The 17,385-nt window shown below is 55.6% G+C and overlaps 1 protein-coding gene across 1 annotated transcript in view; it reads right to left on the bottom strand.

Annotated features, from left to right (window-relative positions):
- Window positions 1-1,578: 1,578 nt before the first annotated feature.
- The window catches only part of Padi2 (peptidyl arginine deiminase 2), a 40,266-nt gene continuing 24,459 nt past the window's right edge, over window positions 1,579-17,385 (bottom strand). Inside the window, exons 7-16 of the mRNA XM_027951918.2 lie at window positions 16,802-16,980; window positions 15,437-15,540; window positions 14,896-15,007; window positions 14,105-14,212; window positions 11,702-11,853; window positions 9,984-10,128; window positions 9,078-9,171; window positions 6,802-6,887; window positions 5,102-5,230; window positions 1,579-4,391 (exon numbers count right to left, since the gene is read on the bottom strand). Coding sequence (XP_027807719.2) covers window positions 4,158-4,391; window positions 5,102-5,230; window positions 6,802-6,887; window positions 9,078-9,171; window positions 9,984-10,128; window positions 11,702-11,853; window positions 14,105-14,212; window positions 14,896-15,007; window positions 15,437-15,540; window positions 16,802-16,980 — 1,343 coding nt within the window. The 3' untranslated portion in view covers window positions 1,579-4,157. The remainder of the gene's footprint in view (window positions 4,392-5,101; window positions 5,231-6,801; window positions 6,888-9,077; window positions 9,172-9,983; window positions 10,129-11,701; window positions 11,854-14,104; window positions 14,213-14,895; window positions 15,008-15,436; window positions 15,541-16,801; window positions 16,981-17,385) is intronic.

The following is a 17,385-nucleotide window of genomic DNA, read 5'->3' on the forward strand; positions in this document are numbered from 1 at the left end:
CCTTGCTGTGACTTGGACCACGTTAATCGGATATAAAAAGGCAGGGGTGGGTGGAGGGATAAAAAGAATTGGAAAATGAAAACCAGTGATAAGGGGAATAAATGCTAGTGTTCTGTAGCCCAGTGGGATAGCTGTAGTTTGCAAAAAATTAACCCCAGGGGCACTTTACCACTAAGATATATCTCCAGCCCTTTTTAATTTTTTTTATTTGAGACAGGGTCATGCTAAGTTGCTGAGGCTCTCCTCAAACTTGTGATCCTCCTGCCTCAGTCTCTGGAGTGGCTGGGATTACAGGTGTGCAACACCATGTCGCACCCCCCCTTTTTTTTTTTTTATAAAAAACTGGCTCAGTGGTAGAGCACTTGCCTAGCATGTGTGAGGCACTGGGTTCGATTCTCAGCACCGCATATAAATAAATGAACAAAATAAAGGCCCATCAATGTCTAAAAAAAAAAGAAAAAGAAGCTGAAACACAGAAGTTTGAAGACTTCCAGTACAAAGAAATGACTGATGTTTAAGGAGACAGGAGACGGAAATACTAATTACCTTGATTTGATCATTATCCATTGTATACATGTATCACTCTGTACTGTAAGAGGCACCATTATTATGTGTTAATTTCAATAAAAGGGAGGAGAGAAGAGTGATCTCACAGGGCTGGACCATGGCTTAAGCCTGGAAGTAAAAGAACCAGTGATTTTTTTTTTTTTTTTTGCATTGGCCCCTGAAGACAGGTGCACCAACACCTCAGTCCAGAAACCCAAGAAGGGCCTGAGGAGTGAGGGGCCCAGGTGTGTCCCAAGGGGCTTAGGAGGTCCAGAAACCAACCAGAGGCTCCAAGTCAGGGTCTTGGGGGTTTGCTCACTCAGACCCTGTTAGACTGTGGCTGTGCTGCATGGGTCATTATACGACGGGTCAAATCGCCAATCCTGTGTGTAAGGACTCCCTGTTGTGAGAACATGGGGCTACCCAGAGCAGCGGGCACGGTTTGTGTCCTGCCCACACCTTTTCTTTTGCTTCTGTGAGTCCGTCTCCCGCCCCTGTGACCTTGACCTTGTTCGTAACTATAGACACCATCTTCTCTAAGTGGCTCCCTATGGGCTATGGTAGCCCTGCCCATTCAGAGAACCAGAGGCCCCAGAGCCCATGACCCACTGGTGTAGATGTGGGGAGACTCGGCCTCCAGGTGGTACATCTCTCAGGTGCTCTTCAGGGCTAGGGCTGAGGCAGCACCTGCAGTCACACCTTGTTCGGCTTCTCCTTCCCTGTCCTACTCTCCCGATTTCCTTACTGGCTTCCCCTGGGGACACTCTTAAATAAACCACGTGTTCCCAAATGCTCGTCTCAGGGTCTGCATCCCTGACTTTACTAGGGATATTGATCTTGACCCTGGGAGGTGGCCCTGTCACATGCAAACACAGTATAGGTGTGATTCCAGACACTTGAGACACCTTGGCGAGAGCCTGGAGCTGGTGTGCGGACTAGCAGGGGCTTCAGGGCCAGACGGGGCCCCATGTGGTCTGTGTCCCTCAGGACCATATCTAGGAAGCCGCAAAGAACCTCACGCCCACAGCCACGTGATTTCCCCTCGGACTCTTTATTTACTGCTCTTTCATCAGGCTCTTCAGCAAACACCTTTCCATCTCCACCACGACCTCTTTTCTAGAAAGTTGAACTTGTGCCCAGCTCCGGCCATCTTCACGACACCCCCTGCCATCTCACACTGAATATTTCAAAATCAAGACCAAAACAGGAACTTGGCTGGGTTTTGCAACACAGAAGTTCTGGGTTGACATTTATAGAAAGTGGGGGCGGGGAAGAGCGCTGAGTCCACGGGGTACATCCACACCGAGGGGAGGCACACTGGGTGGGCAAGTGAGGTGGGCAGGACAGTGTCTGAGCCCTGGGGCTTCCAGACACTTCAGAGATCACTGACTTAGGATGGGGAGACCTTTAGGAAAAGCTACAAGACACACCGTCTGCACGTGGGGGTGCTCACTTCCCCTTCATGTAGACTAGATAAAAATAAAAGAAAGCCCACAAACCCACATGAACCAAACGCACACACAGGACAGTCTCTAGACGCACACCCTCAGAGAGGCACTTGTGTTTTCACGTCTGGGGTTGGAGAGAAGATCCAACAGGAGCCACTGTCCCCAGGGGGGGTGGACAACCATTTCTGAGTCTCTGATCTGAGAGGTGGTACTGGCCCCGCTGGATGGGAAAGGGGCTTGCTTAAAGAAGACGCCCCCATCCCAATTTCATGGGGTCAGTGACTTTTGGGAAGATTTGTGCCCTGAGTATTTCCTGAATAAAGAGGCATTTCTTTTTTTTTTTTTAGTGGTGGTGCTGGGGATTGAACGCAGGGCCTTGTGCATGCGAAGCAAACACTCTACCAACTGAGCTATATCCCCAGCCGCAATAAAGTGGCATTTCTAAAAAGTACAACATCGAAGGGTAAAGGCTGCCTGTTTATTACTTTTTAAATTTATTTTTAATTTTTTTTAGGTACTGGGGATTGAACTCAGGGGCACTCGACCAAACTGAGCCACATCCCCAGCCCTATTTTGTATTTTATTTAGAGACAGGGTCTCACTGAGTTGCTTAGCGCCTCGCCATTGCTGGGGCTGGCTTTGAACTTGCGCTTCTCCTGCCTCAGCCTCCCAAGCTGCTGGGATTACAGGTGTGCACCTGAACGCCTGGCTTATTTTTAATTTTTTAAACTTTTACTTTTTGCAGTGCTGGGGATGGAACCCACAGTCTTGCACATGCTAGGCAAATGCTTTACCGCTGAGTTACATCCCCAGCTCAAGGCTGAGCATTCAAAGGTAGTTTCTTAGCCTTGGGGACTGACTGGTTCCGTGCCCGGTTTGCTATTCTCAGAGGCTGGCTCGGTGCCCGAGCTCAGCAGCCATGCAACAAGTGCTTACTGAGTGCCCGAATGAAATGATCCAAAGTGAAAATCCTGTTCCCCCAAGAACACAGATTTATAACCTCTTCATTGGTTATAAAATAGTTCTTTTTTTTTTTAACCTTCAAAGTGAAATTATAATTTACTTATGCTCCTGGTCCTAAAGGAATTTTTTTTTAAGCTGAAGTTAACTCTTTTCATTGGACTCAGGGAATTTATCTGGATGTGTCCAAATGAGAGAATCTTTGGCAAACACACTGGTGAACTTCAACAGGAGGGTCAGTCCACCTCGAAGGCCAGCAGCTGTTTGGGCTGGAGGTGAGGCCAGGGTCCTTCCATGTTGGGTCTGAGGTCTAGGAGGAGGGGTGGTTTGTTTCCCATGCCCTGGGGAAGGTCTGAATGTGGCTGGAGGCAAAGAAGCTGGCATTTAGCTGCCAGCAGTAGGAAGGATGGGACCTGAGGTGGTGGCAGGAGAGGGGTCAGAGCCTGGCCATAGACTCGAGGACCAGGCAAGAGAAGGTGGCTGGGGTTGATGGGGCATCTTTACATGCTGAACTCAGGCTCAGGAGGTGCTGGTCTCAGGGGAGAGAGCCTCAAGCCCCTGGGGAGAAGCACATGGAGAAACCGCTCTGATGCATCTGTTTCCAGGGAAAGTTCTGAGCTAAATTCCTGGGCCCTCGGGGAGCAGGAGGGCTGGGTGTCTGCATTGCAGAGAGAAAGCTAAGAAGGGCTGAGAGGCAGTAAGGAATGGATTGGAGGTGGCACCTGGAGACCCCAGGAAGGCGAATTTGAAATAACGGTGCAGTTTAAGGTGCATCAGGGCCCAGGGTGCATTTCCATGTGTTCCACCTTGAACTTCAGGGCATGGCTGCTGGAAGACACTGTGATCCCAGAATCCCCTTCCCTTTTCCCTCATTCCAATTGCAAATAGAGAATTCTTGGGCATGGTCTGGGGATGTGATTTTTTTGTTGTTGGTTTGCTTTGTTTCCCGCGCCAGGGCTCTACAGAGAGTGGCCAAATGCCCGGCTAGTTTCAGGAGGGTCAGGGGTGAGTTCCCTGGGGTGGCTTCAGTGGACACCGACGCCCTTCCCGGGGAGGACAAGGCACAGGTACCCCAAATCCCACCCTGCTCCCTGTAGGTCTCCCAGTGGTGCCACCCCGTCTGGTCAGGCAGGGGGAGGGCCCCTGGGGTGCAAGAGGCCTGGAGGACTCAGGGAAGCAGGGACGCTCCAGGGCTCCCTCAGGTCAGGGCACCATGTGCCACCACTTGAAGGCGAAGGGCTTCCTGTGGACGTTGGTGCCACAGTGGACCTCCCCCAGGAACTTGTGGTAGGCGGAAATGTCGTCGATGAAGGTGCAGGTGACCCCCAGGGGCTCCAGCAGGGCGCGAACGTGTGTCTCCAGACAGCACTCCTCCTCCACCTGGGGCCCGAACGGCTTGGGGATGCCCAGGTCCTTGTCCAGCACGATCATGTTCACCTACCACAGGGTCAGTCGTTTAGTGGCACTGGCTACAGGTCTGCCCTGACCCAAGCTCCGAGGACCCTTCCTTAATCCTATGAAGAAGGTACTAGAACAATCCCCTCTTTATGGATGGGGAAACTGAGGCCCAGAGGAGGCTAAGCAACTCATGAATGGCGGGGCTGAGGTGGGAAACCAGGCAACCCCTGCCTTGTGTGTATGTGTGTGCAAAGGTGTGCACATGTGTGAGTTCACGTGTGTTCACGTGGGTGAATGTGCACACATCGGAACAAACACATACATCTTATACATGTGTGTGGATATGGACACACGTGGGTTTATAGTGCATTTGTGTGCACTTGAGCTCACGTGTGTGTGTGTGTGTGTGTGTGTGTTGATCTAATTGCTTTCTGCCTCATGGAGACTCCCCTCTACGGTAACAAGAATCCCTCCTGTACATAGAGGCCTTTGTACCTGATGCAAAGCACTTCCTCTCCGATGAGGTATAGGACTCTCATTACCCCAGAGAGGAAGCTAGGACAAGCCTATCCCCGCTAGGAGGGAATGGAGGACCTCAGAGAGGGCGAGTGCCTGGGGTGAGGTCACACAGCAGCTCACCCGGGACCAGGACATGGGCCTCCTGATTGGATAGCTTCAATCGGAGTTCCTCCTGGATCTGGCTACCTCCTACATGGTGTGGGGTGAGGGTCAGGTTCTGGGGGTCTCACCATATTTGGGAAGAATGCTCTGGCCTGGCGGTCCTCATCCATCTTGAACAGAGCGGGCAGGTCAATGATGTCCTGCTCCGTCAGCCCCAGCTCCTTCTTGAGGATGTCACGGTTCCAGTCCAGGCAGCGCTGGGTGGGGACAGCAGGAGAACACGCAGGTAAGGTGACACACACCTGTCACCTTCTCTGCAGCAGCAGGCCGGGGGCCACAGCACCCCAGAGAGACTTCCTGTGCTTAGCCAGCACCACATCTCCCAGGGCCCCTCCACAGGGCTCAGGGACAGTAGCAACTCCGAGGAAGGTTCCAGAAATAATCCCAGCAACTGTCACTTATGAGCATCTACGAGGAGCCAGACCCCGTCTAAGTGCTCCTCATACAGTGTCTCCGTGGCCCCTCATGCCACCCCAGGAGGTGAGGGTGACACTCAGGAAGATTCTGCTGCGAGTGGACACTAACGGGGACAAGAACTGGCCCTGTCCCAAGCACTTCCCACAGATCAGCTCTTTCAGCTCCAACCCAGGAGGCAGATGCCACCGTCATCCCTTTTGTAGCCACAAGGGAACCAAAGGCAGAGTCTCCTTCGCGAGCTGCCGGGATCCTACTGCTACAAGCAGCGGACCACTTTCCCGCGGCCGGTGAGGCCTTCTGTAGATTTTACTGGGTGCTACATGGCTTCCCCGGGGTCCTCTTCACCCCTCTTCCCTGCTGCTGGGTGGATCGGCCCCACTCTGGTCTTCGGGGGGAACTCTAACTAGTTCTTGCCTCTGCCCCTTTGCGCCTGTGATGGGGTCAGGAATGGGCTTTGATCCAGGATGGAGCAAAACAGGACACAGAATCCCCACCTCCCCCGGCCATGGGAATTGGTTCAGGTTGGCCCACATCAGAGTGAGAAAAGCAAACTCTTGTTCAGTTGTCGGTGGGCATGGAAGAGCTCTTTCTCTGTAGATGGCGTGCTGGGTGGCCTGGGGCCTTGAACTATTGCAGCCCTGTTCCTACCATGGGGGCATCTGAGAGAACAAGAAATGCAGAGACGTGGAGCTGGAGCCCTGATCAACTTGTGCCTGAAATCCATGCCACTTTCTAGTTGCTTAGGGCCTTTTTAAGTTGCTGCGGCTGGCCTTGAACTTGCAATCCTCCTGCCTTGGATTCCCAAGCTGCTGAGATTACAGGTGGGCTGTAATGCCTGGCTCCTGCTTTTTAATTCTTAAAAATGTGGTTCTTTTAAATTGCCCAATAAATACCCAATTCAAATAAATATGACTAATTTGTATTTCTTGATGCAATTTGAGACTTAGGAATTCAGAAGGGGGGGGTCCATGCATAGTCTGAAGACCTCAGGGACCTTTGAGCTAAAACTCAGAGGTTGGCATGTGCTCCTAAAACCTTTTTTTTTTTTTCCCCTGGAGAGCAAGTTTTTGGTTTTGTGTTCTCAAGGGCATGGGCTCTCGTGCAGCTGAGACCTCGGCTCTTTGGCACTACTGGCCACCTTCCTTCCCTGGTCTCCTGTTTGTTTGCTTCCAGTCTCTGCTAGAAGGGACTAGGTGGCCCCTCACCCTCCACCTTCAGCTCAGTGCCTGCTGAGCCTCCTGGTGCTGACGCGCTCTGGGTCTAAGCCCTGGGCCCTGCGCATTCTCTGCGGAAGCCCCCGAGGTGCGCGGACGGGAGCCTGGAAGCTCCCTGGGGCCCTGCCCGTCCTCACCTGGAAGTACAGGTTCTCCTGCACCAGTTTCTCGTTGGACAGGATCTTGTTGATGGTGATCCGCTTGCTGCTCATGCCGCCCAAGCCTGTGGGCCATGGAGGGCAGATGGTCAGGCCTCAGATATGGGGCTGGGGGCGGGGGGCTCTGTCTGAGCTAACTGCTGGACAGGAATGGAGGACAGGGCCAGGGCCGGGCTGGGGGCCGGAGAGGCCAGGACAGGGGAAATCCTGGCCCTCTGCCTGGGGACAGCAGGACACACTCCTTTCTCTTGGGGCCCTCTTGTCACCTGAGCCAGGAGAGAAGCGGCAGCCCTGCTCTCTGTCTGGCCAGAGGGGTGGGTGGCACAAGTCGACCTGCTCCTAGGGACCAGCAGCACCAGGCTGAGTGTGGCAGAAGCAGAGTCACCCTCCTGCTTGTCCAGCCCCACCTCCTGCTCGGCGCCTGCCCTGGAGAGGCCGGCCTCTGCCTCCCCTCCACAGGACAGTCCTGTGGCTCCGGCCGACTGCTCTGCCTAACGCTCACTGAGCGCCGTGGCTTGGCAGGCGTCTTCCAAGTGCTCTGCGAGGAACAGCCGCTCCCACTGAAGGAGGGGAAACTGAGGCACAGAGAGGCCACGTGACTTATCCACGGTCTCGCGTGCAGCAGGTGGCTGGGCGGGGAGGCACCTGGGCAGACTGATCCCAGGGCCTCTGCCCTTCGCCTATTTTAGTTTAGTTTCTCCTGATCTCGGCAGAGCTGGCTGAGCCAGTGCACCTCCCAGGCTTGTGGCTTGACAGTGGCAAAGAGATGGGGCTGGCTGGGGTGCAGCTCAGTGGCAGGGGCTTGCCTAGCGAGTGTGGGGCCCCAGGTTCCGTCCCCAGCACCGAGAGAGAGAGAGAGAGAGAGAGAGAGAGAGAGAGAGAGAGAGATATGGGGCTATCGGGCCCTGTACCTGAGCTGTTCCCACTGCTCACCCTTACTGGCACAAAGACTGTAATGGTTTGTACCCTATGGGGCTGGGGCTGGGAGTCAGGGGCAGAGTGCTTGCCTATGGGTAGCTTTTGGGGTGTGATTACAGAGAACAGAAGTCTCCAGAAAGCCGAGACTCACACGTGCCAATCTAAGAACAAACTTCCCATTGGCGGGAATCACAAAAGGAAAGAGTCTGTCCTTGAAGGCCGGACAGGACCACTGTCTTTGGATGTGGACAGGCTCTTGGGTGTGAGAGATATCGGGGACCCCTTCCTCAAAGGGGCAAAAAGTAACTTAAGAAACAATGGATGGAGGTGAAGGTGATGGTCGTCCCACATTGTTATCATTATCGTTATTATCATTTTTGCGGTGCTGGGGGTTGAACTCAGGGGTGCTCTACTATTGAGCTACATCCCCAGCCCTTTTTCATTTTTTATTTTGATTTCCTTTTTTTATTTGCTGTACTGAGGGTCGAACCCAAGGCCTTGCGCATGGTCGGCAAGTGCTCTGCCACTGAGCTGCACTCCAGCCCTTATTCTTTAATTTGAGACAGGGTCTCACTAAATTGTGGGGGCTGGCCTTGAATTTGCCATCCTCTTGCCTCAGCCTCCCAAGAAGTTGGGGTTACTGTGCCCAGCTCTAAATGTATCAATGTTTCTGAATAGAAGTGGCTAAAATGATAAATACGTTATGTGCATTTTGCCACAATTAAAAAAAATAAAGAAATAGACATTGCCCTGTCCTCTCTAACCTGGCTGGTTGTCTCTACCAGATCAGCTTTCTGTTTTTTCTATGATTAACTTAAGTGCAAACCTTATCCCTGTCTACAGCTGTCCCAGTTTGCTGGGTGTCTGAATTCAGCAGGTCACTCTCACTCTGGGGCCCAGGGTGATGACGCCTGGCCGTGCACCCCGGCTGCCCAAACTCGCGTCTCTTCCTGGGCCTGAACGCAGTAGGTGCTTTCCTCTCCCTCTCTTTGCAGAGCAGAAGCTCTCTGAGTGCGTGAGGCGTCCTGGTTGTGAGAGTCAACCCCTGGACTCTCCTCGGTCTTGTGTCATTTAAAGCACACACTGGGTGCTGAAGAGGCACTCTGTGCTGTTGAGGACAGTGAGAGGCAGTGGACAGCTCAGCGTCCACCTGGTCACAGCAAGGGAGACGAGAGGCAGGTGCTGTTCCCACCACGATGCCTCCTACACCCAGGGTGGGCCAGATGCCCAGGGACACGGGGCTGGGCACAAGGGACAGGTGTATATGTGTCCAGCCCCCTGAGGGTCTCTCTGGGGCTCCCGTTTCCTAGTGTCCGCCCAGGCCCGTGGACACCCACCTTTGAACATGATGGCCTCCCCGTGGCCCTCCTTCTGCTTCTCCCGGAAGAGCTTGTAGCAGGCTGAGGTGCTGGCCATGAGCAACCGGAACTCCTGCCAGACATTCCCGTGGCTCAGAGTCAGCAGGAGAAGGTGGCCGAGGAGCAAGAGGGAGCCCTGGCCTGAGGACCCAGAGCCCCATCTGCACCTCAGCTCTCACCCCCGTACTGGGCTGCAGGGGCCGCCCTGTGGGCTTTGTCTCAGAGGACGATTTCTCACCCACCGTCCACTCTGACAATATCACTGGGTCAAAGCTCAGAGTCAAAGATGGCCTTGGGGGGCTGGGTCTGGGGCTCAGGGGCAGAGCGCTTGCCTAGCATGTGTGAGGCACTGGGTTCGAGCCTCAGCACCACATAAAAAATAAAATAAAGTTATACATATATTAAAAAAAAAGATGGCCTTGGACAGAGTGGAGGAACCTCTCCAAGCTGCACAGAACGTCCAGGGCAGGAAGTGGCGGCCATTCCTTTCACGTCATAAGATAGAAGAACTTTCCCCAGACCCAAGGCCCACCCTGCATCACCCTCTAGAGTGCTGTGGCCAGTTCAGTAGCCACTAGAGCTGTGGCTGATCTTGCCTAGAGAGGTGCTATGTGAATAAAATACCAGATCGTGAAGATTTAGCATGAACAGAGAATGAAAAATGGCTAATAAATAATTCTTATATTAATTACATATTGAAATGCCAATATTTTGGGTTTCCTGGGTTAAAAATTCACCTGCCACAGCCACAACCGACAAACCAGCTTCAGCCTACTTCCCTCTTCCTCTGTGCTGTTTCCTTCAGACCCTGCCCTTGGTTGCAAGGGCCAGGAGTACTTGGGTCCTCTACTATCCTTTCCTGTCCAGTCTTGGGGACTGGCTCACCTTGGTGCCTGGGATGGGGATGAAGGTCATGAACTCGTCCACGTGGCCTACGGTCAGCCAGTCCGAGTAGAGCTCCACGGGCGCCTGCACCTGCTGGGCCTGCAGGAAGTCGCGCACCACCTTGGTCATCCGCCGCCCGCCGGACCTGGGTTGGGAGTGCAGAGGGGGCACCCCTCAGAAAGCTGCCCCCCTCGCCTGCTGCCCCAGAGGGCCTGCCCCTGGTGTCCGGCCTCTGGGACCCGGCTGGAGCCAGAGTGGTGTCCGGGACGATGCGGGAACCTGAGCCACAGGGTGAGACCCTGGTGCAGGCGGAGCCCAGGGGGAAAGGGGAGCGTCAGCCACAGCCTGGGTGATGGCAGAAAGGGACCCTCAGCCCCCGAGGTGCCGGTGAGAATGGGGAGGCCAGCCTCGTGCTCAGGAGTCCTGCCTGGGGTGTCCGGGGGTGGGGCTGGGAAGTGGGACGGCTTCGAATCTGCCCTCGCCCACTGCTCCGTGGGACACTGACTTCCGCTCACTTTATCTTTAATTGCTTCAAAAGACACCTCCTCCGGGAAGCCCTTCCTGACTTCTAGACTCCCAAGGCCTTTGTCTCCCCACACCCTTAGACTATGACCCATGGTCCTTAGGGGGTCTGGTCTGGCTCCTGCCTGGCCTGCTAGACCAGCCTCCTCCCGCCCTCCTGGGTCTGTGGCTCCGGGCCCTCTGCTCTCCCCACCGGGTCTTCCAGTGCCCCCTCCTCAGCCCCGCAGCTCCCCTGCTCCACAGAGCTGGCGCACCTGGGCCAGGAACCCTTCGCCATGCCACCCGCGTCCATCTTCAAAGAGCCCAGAGGAGTGCCTGGCCCACAGCTGGGCCTACGTGTCTCTAAGAAACCCCCTCCACACCCCCAGAGGCTTAGGGGTCCCTCCTTGGGCCCCCTCTCCCTCCTCCTCCTCCTCCTCTCGCTGTTCACCCTTCTCTTTCCTCAGGGCCTATTTGCATGTCTGTGACCTTTTCTGTCTCCTTGAAGGCAGGGACAGGGACACTTGGTCCAGGACACTTGGCTGATGCCGAAACAGCTGCATTCTGACTGGATGAGTGACCACCGAATGGAGGGGAAAGAAGAGGAGGGTGGGCAAATGGTCACTGCCTGTCCCACAGAGCAGAGCATCCATGGAGCTCAGAGGGACTCGATGTCCAGACCTTGGCTGGTCTCGCACATGCAGGTTCCTGGCAGCCCTTTTGTGAAGTGAGAACCCAAGTTCTCTCTCCCTAGCCACTGCCCTGATGGAGAAAAGAATTTGCCTTTCCTGTGCTGGTGGGTCAGCAGGGCAGGGAGGGGGGCAGCGTGGACAGGCCAAGGAGCCAGTGACTCATGCTTCTGGGGACAGGGCTGTCTTCTCATGTCTCCTTCACGTACGGTCAGCCCTGAGGGTTCACCGACGTGTTTCCGTTCACTCTCTGTCTGTGTCTCTCCACTGGACCCCCCATTCCTTCCCACCTGGTTCATAACCTCACCTTCCACCCTCACCTTTGGGGAAGAGGATGATTATATCAGGTGCTAACTTACGCTGAGATGTGAAGGCTCCCTTGTTTTCTTTCCAGGGTTGTCTGCCTATTGACAGGGTCACGGCCGGGGACTCTCCCAGGCACCGACACCATGCAGGGGCCACCCAGGCCACCCAAGCAGATCAGTGGCCCTCCGACTCCCGCCCCCCGCTGCCCTCCGTGTCTCTTACAGAGGAAAACTGCTGCCGATGAGGATGCGCCCAAGGGGGTAGGCCTTGCCTTTCACAGTCACCGGGGGGCTGACCTCCAGGTTCCCAAAGGAATCCAGGCTGGTGACAGACTCAAAGAGGGGCTCCCGGGTCACGTAGCCGAAATCTGGGCCCTGGGTAGAGGCGACACCTGCCGTAAGTCTCCTGCCGCCAGGCCTCAGCCCCACGGCTGCCTCGGATGCCGGCTCCTTCTCCACGCGAGGTCTGGCCTGTGGCCTCTAGCGCCAGGGCCTCCCGGGGCATCTTGTTTCCACAAAGAGCAGGGGGTGCCGAGTGCGTGAGCGTGCCCACGTGCGTGCGTGGGAGTGAGGGTGCGCTGCTTCCCAAGCAGACCACAGTGGGGATCCCAGGATCGGTCCTCGGGGGCTGTTAGGTTCCTGCGCATCCCTCAATTTCCTGGGCCCTCAGTTTCCCCCTCTCTAGAAGAGGTATCCAGTAGGCGGCCTGAGGTAGGGGCCAGATTGGTTCATTGTTCCCAGGGGTTCTCTATCCCCTTCCCAGTAAGAGAATTTTGCATCCTGGCTAGTGTCAGGGTCACATGACTTGCTTTAACCAATGAAATATAAGCAGAGGGGACACATGCCAGCTGTGAGCAGAAGCCACAGGGGTCACTGTGTGTGTCTGTCCACCTTCTTCTTCATGGGCTGGCAGAATGGCATTTCTCAGACTAAGGCTGTGGCTCTAGGTTCTAGAATGAAATAGACGGAGGCTCTAGAATGAGGCGGGCCAAGCTCCAGAATGCTATAGAATGAGAGTGGCTGGGGCTCTAGAATGGAGTGGGCGGAGGCTCTAGAATGGAGTGGGCGGAGGCTCTAGGATGCTCTAGAATGAAGTCTTTGAATGCTCTAGAACGAAGTCTTTGAATGCTCTAGAACACTCCAGGAAAATGTACCAGGCACAAGACTCTAGAATGAGGTGGGCTAAGGTTCTAGGATGAGGCAGGCATGAAGAAGCAGAGCCACAGACGACCAACTAGCTGTCAATATGGAGCATGAGCAAGAAGCAAACCTCTGTTGTCAGCTACTGAGAGTCAGGGGTTGCATGTTACTGCACCTTAGCTAGTAAGAGCTGACTAATACATGTAGAATTGGCAGAAATGTAACATCCACACCTTCCCAACCCATCCCCAACAATCACGCTTGGCCACTGGGCCCAGAGTAGCCTCGGAATGCTTCCTAGCACCAAGAGCCCATCAAAATATAATCCCATTGATCTCTTGAATTTTAAGGTTCCTTTCGTGATGTTTTGGTGACGATGTAGGGATCTTGGTTGGGAACTGGCAGTGGGACTCTAGCTTGCCTTGACAAAAATCCCTTAAAAAAAAAAACAGAGTGGGAGGCTGTGGCTTGTCTTGGCTGCGCTGAGGGACTCAAGGGACAGCCTGAGGCAGGGGTGGATGGCAGCAGTGCAGTGCTTTCTTGCCTGGGCCCAGCTGGCAACGTGGTGCTGGCTGGAGGTGGCTGGAGGCCGCAGGTGAGCTTCCGGCATCTGCAGGGCCTAGCAGGCAGCAGAGCCAGCCTGGGCTGGCCTCCGGGACGGTGCAGCCCGGGGCCTTGGGACACTGGAGGCAGGTGGAGACCAGGGAAGAGCCCGGGCAGGTCAAACCTCGACCTGTGGCCACCCTGCTGCTGGCCATCTGACTTCACACCCTGCAGGGTTGGGGTCTGTGGGCAGCATCCAGGGCTGAAAACCGCCGAAACGGCGAGGATAGTACTGATGCCCCACACATTTCTCTCCCCACTTTACAGAGGAGTAACTGGGACCCGTGGAGGTCAGCGGCTTGCCCAAGGTCCCATTTTTGGTAAGGGACCGCTGCGCAAGGCCAGGTTCCTCTGGTATTTGACATTTGGCCCACAACCTCGGCCCTCTCCTCTCCCAGGGGGAGGGGACTCCACGAGTAGGTGTTCTCGGGGCGGGTGGGAGCCTGGCACGGGGCCGCCTCTGAGCGGGGACTGATTTCAGTTCTGCCTTCCACCATGGTGTGGCTGGGGGCAGGAAAGGGGTGTGAAGATGGTCTCCGAGGAGTCCGGCTGCGTTAAATAAAACCTGCCTCTGCCCCAGCTCGAGCCCTGCCGAGCTCTGAGGTCAGAGCCAGGCTTTTTGACAGTCACGTGACTGTGTTTTTCTTCAGTGGAAACATTGTGCTCTAAGTTGCCGGGGGACAGCAGCAGGGGCCAGGCCTCTGCAACTGGGTCTGGCCCTGTCTCCCACAGTTCCAGTGGCCACTACCCCAGCTGACCCACGTTGCAGATGAGAAAACAGGTCCCGGACAGTGGACCCGTGAGTCGGGGTGCCCGGGCCCTCCTGACCGCTCTGTCCTGTGAGGGTCCCTAGTGGCAACCCACAGGGGGCCGTGGATCTCACCAGGAGCTGCTTTATGGGGAAGTCCTTGAGGTTCCCATCGCGGGGGGAGTCCAGCACCACGGGGAAGCCCTTGTGGGGGGCCTCGATGTAGCCAAACTCAATTTCGTCCTGTGGGGACAGAGGAGAGCAGTCAGTGGCTCCCTGGGGAGGCCCATGCTCATCAGTCGGCCAGGGAGTGGGGAGGCTCTGGGAACAGAGGGGGTTTGCGCACAGAGGGGCACAGAGCAAACAGGGTGACTGCCTCGTACCCACCTCCTGGTCCCCAGGAGGGCTGAACCACTGAGCCACATCCCCAGCCCTTTTTATGTTTTACTTTGAGAGAGGGTCTCACTAAGTTCCTCAGGGCCTCGCTAATTTGCTGAGGCTGGGTTTTGAACTTGTGATCCTCCTGCCCCAGCCTCCCAAGTCAGTGGTATTACAGGTGTGCACCACTGCACCCAGCTTCAACCCTATTTTTTTTTTTTTTTTAAAAGGCAATATCCTGAAATATTTTCCTTTAGGTTAGGCTGAAGAGTGTCCTGTATCCATAGTTACCGATCGGCCTTTCTTTTTAGTATCACTTGGACTTCACTGCATGTTGTCACCCAGGCCCCATGGAGGGACATCTAGGTTGTGACACAGCCCTTTGCTATACAAGAAGCCACACTGTAGCAAATTGACTTCTCCATGCATGTCTGTGCCCATGTGCAGGCACAAGCTGACCAGGTCCCCATACACAGTGGGACACTCAGCCATCTCCTCTTGGCTGACCTGAGGCCACGTCCCTCCCAGCCCTGGCCTGGGCTCCACACCTGGATCCAGCGGTCGCCGCGGTTCATGTACTGGAAGCAGACCTTCAGTTCGCAGTTGGTTTTCTCCACCAGGTTCTTCACCTCCTTCAGGAACAGGTAGTTGTCTTTCATGCTGAGAAGGGTGAGGAAGAGGAGGCCAGGAGGAAGGGTGAGCGGGGACAAGGGCCACCCTCTGTGGTGACGTTAGACCTGGCACCTGTGGTCTGAGCTGGGCAGATGAGACCACATCTGTGTTCACGGTCACCTTTGTAAAGGCCACCGGGGTCAAGGGTCATGCAAACCCACCTACTTTATGCAGTGTTTGTCCAGGTCATGGACAAACAGAATGAGGAGGGGAACTCTCCCTCTCCTGCCCCCAAGTCCTACATCTCGGATCCCCAGATTGAAGACGAGAGCGACGCCCGGCCTGGAGCTGGGGCTGGCTCTAGGTTACACAGCTGGGAAGTGACGGAGCCAGGACCCGAACTCAGGTCTCCCTGACCCTGAAGCCAGCCTTGGTCCCTCTGCCCTGCCACGTCTCGGGGCCGCGGCCGCCCCTTACCAGCAAACAAACACCGACACGGGAGGCAGGATGTTGGGGGTCATGATCCACGGTGCAATCCGGAATGTCACGGTGTCCGTGAAGATGGGGGTCAGGGGGATCCCCTGGGTGGGGAGAGAAGTCTCATTAGGAGTCCGGGAAGTAGCTCAGTGGGAGAGCGCTTGCTGGCATGGCTGAGGGCCTGGGCTGAGTCTCCAACACCGCAAAAGAAAGCAGCATGTAACCGGGTGCTTTCCACCCTGCCTCCCAAACTGATGGCAATGGTACATTTATTGAGCACTTACTTTATGCCAGGCTCTGCTTTACAAGAGCTACAGGGGGTCAATGCTACTAAAATTCTCACTTTTCAGGGGCTGGGGATGTGGCTCAAGCGGTAGTGCGCTACCCTGGCATGCGTGGGGCGCTGGGTTCGATCCTCAGCACTACATAAAAATAAAATAAAGATGTTGTATCCACCGGAAACTAAAAAATAAATATTAAAAAAAAATGTCTCTCTCTGTCTGTCTCTCTCTTAAAAAAATTTCTCACTTTTTAGACGGGGACACTGAGGAACAGGGGGTTAGTTCATCTGCCCAGTGTCTCGGGGTGGCTGAGCCAGGATTGAAACCTGGGCAGTCAGATTCCAGGGTCTGTTCTCAGACATCCCAGCTAGGACCAGCCTCCACTGTCTGCAGATCCCATTTATTCTGCCCCCAAAGGATGCAGGGGTAAAAATGGGGATGGGTTCCTGTGTCTGCCACCGCAGCCAGTCCCTGCCCTTTCCTGAGTGAGACGGGGTGGGACTGAGGGCCGGAGTCTGGGGATGCAAGGTCCTTGTGCTGAGAGGCTCTCAGGTCCTCAGGCTGTGCCTTCAGCGAGGGGCTTCTCTAGGGGACAGGAGCACACCTATTCTTCCAACCTCTGCAAAGCCCAAGCAAATATCTGAGATGCTAACCACAGGACAGGGTCCCTCTGAAGCTGGGACTTGAGGTTCAGCCTATGGTCAGAGCTGGTGTGACCCACCGCTGGGGTGAGGGGTGCAACTGAGGCACAACAGGGCACACAGTCGGAGGTTGGCAGAGCTCACAGGTGTGGCCTGGTTAGGCCTTGGCTGACCACTGGGACTGTGCCTCAGGACCAGGCCACACTACTGTAGGGAGGAGGGTGGCCAGGGCACAGGCTGCGGAGGGTCAGGAACATCACCCCTGGGGACTCCTGGGATTGCACCAAGGAAGAGAGCCCCAGAGCATGCAGAGGACCCTGCAGACGTGTGGCCGTGGGGGCCTGGGTCAGCCCCGGTGCCGTGAGGGCAGAGGAACGTGGCTGGGCGCCGGGGGTGGCCTTCTGGCCCCCAGGGCAGCCCCTCGTGGGGGCCTGGGCCCTCACCTCAGCCATGTACTCCAGCAGGCTGACGTGGATGGAGACCAGGCCCGAGAAGCTCTCGTCGGGGAAGCGGAGGCCTTCCACGAAGAACAGCAGCTCCGCGGAGCCGCCCGTGTACTTGACCACGTGGTAGAGCTTCTGCCGGCCCAGGATGTGGATGTAGCGCTGGCCGAAGAACGGATCTGGAGGGGAAGGAGCGGCATCAGGCCCTGGCTCATCAGCAGGAGGTAGGCGAGATCACTGATGGGGACAAGTGGCTTGTCCTCAAGACACAGAGGAAAGCACAGCAGCAGATGCCACCAGCCCGACTACGCGGCATCTGTGCCTAGGAGCAGTGCTCAGCCAGTGCTCAGATAGAGCACACAAGGGATGCGAGGGACGGTCATAACGGCAGCTACATGGTGAGAGGTCTTGTCTGGTTACTTGTGCTGAGGTGGGTGGGAGGGAGGGGGCTGGGTGGGAGGCATCTGAGCGGAGGAAGGCAGTGTTGGGGACACCCTTGCAGGCGGCAGGGTTGGCTGCGGGGTGTGTCGGGGAGATACTTTCTGGGTAAAGCCAAGGAGAGGGGACCCTACGCAGTCCCAGAA

This window comes from Marmota flaviventris, chromosome 10 (assembly GCF_047511675.1).
Source record: "Marmota flaviventris isolate mMarFla1 chromosome 10, mMarFla1.hap1, whole genome shotgun sequence".
Lineage (NCBI taxonomy): Eukaryota > Metazoa > Chordata > Mammalia > Rodentia > Sciuridae > Marmota > Marmota flaviventris.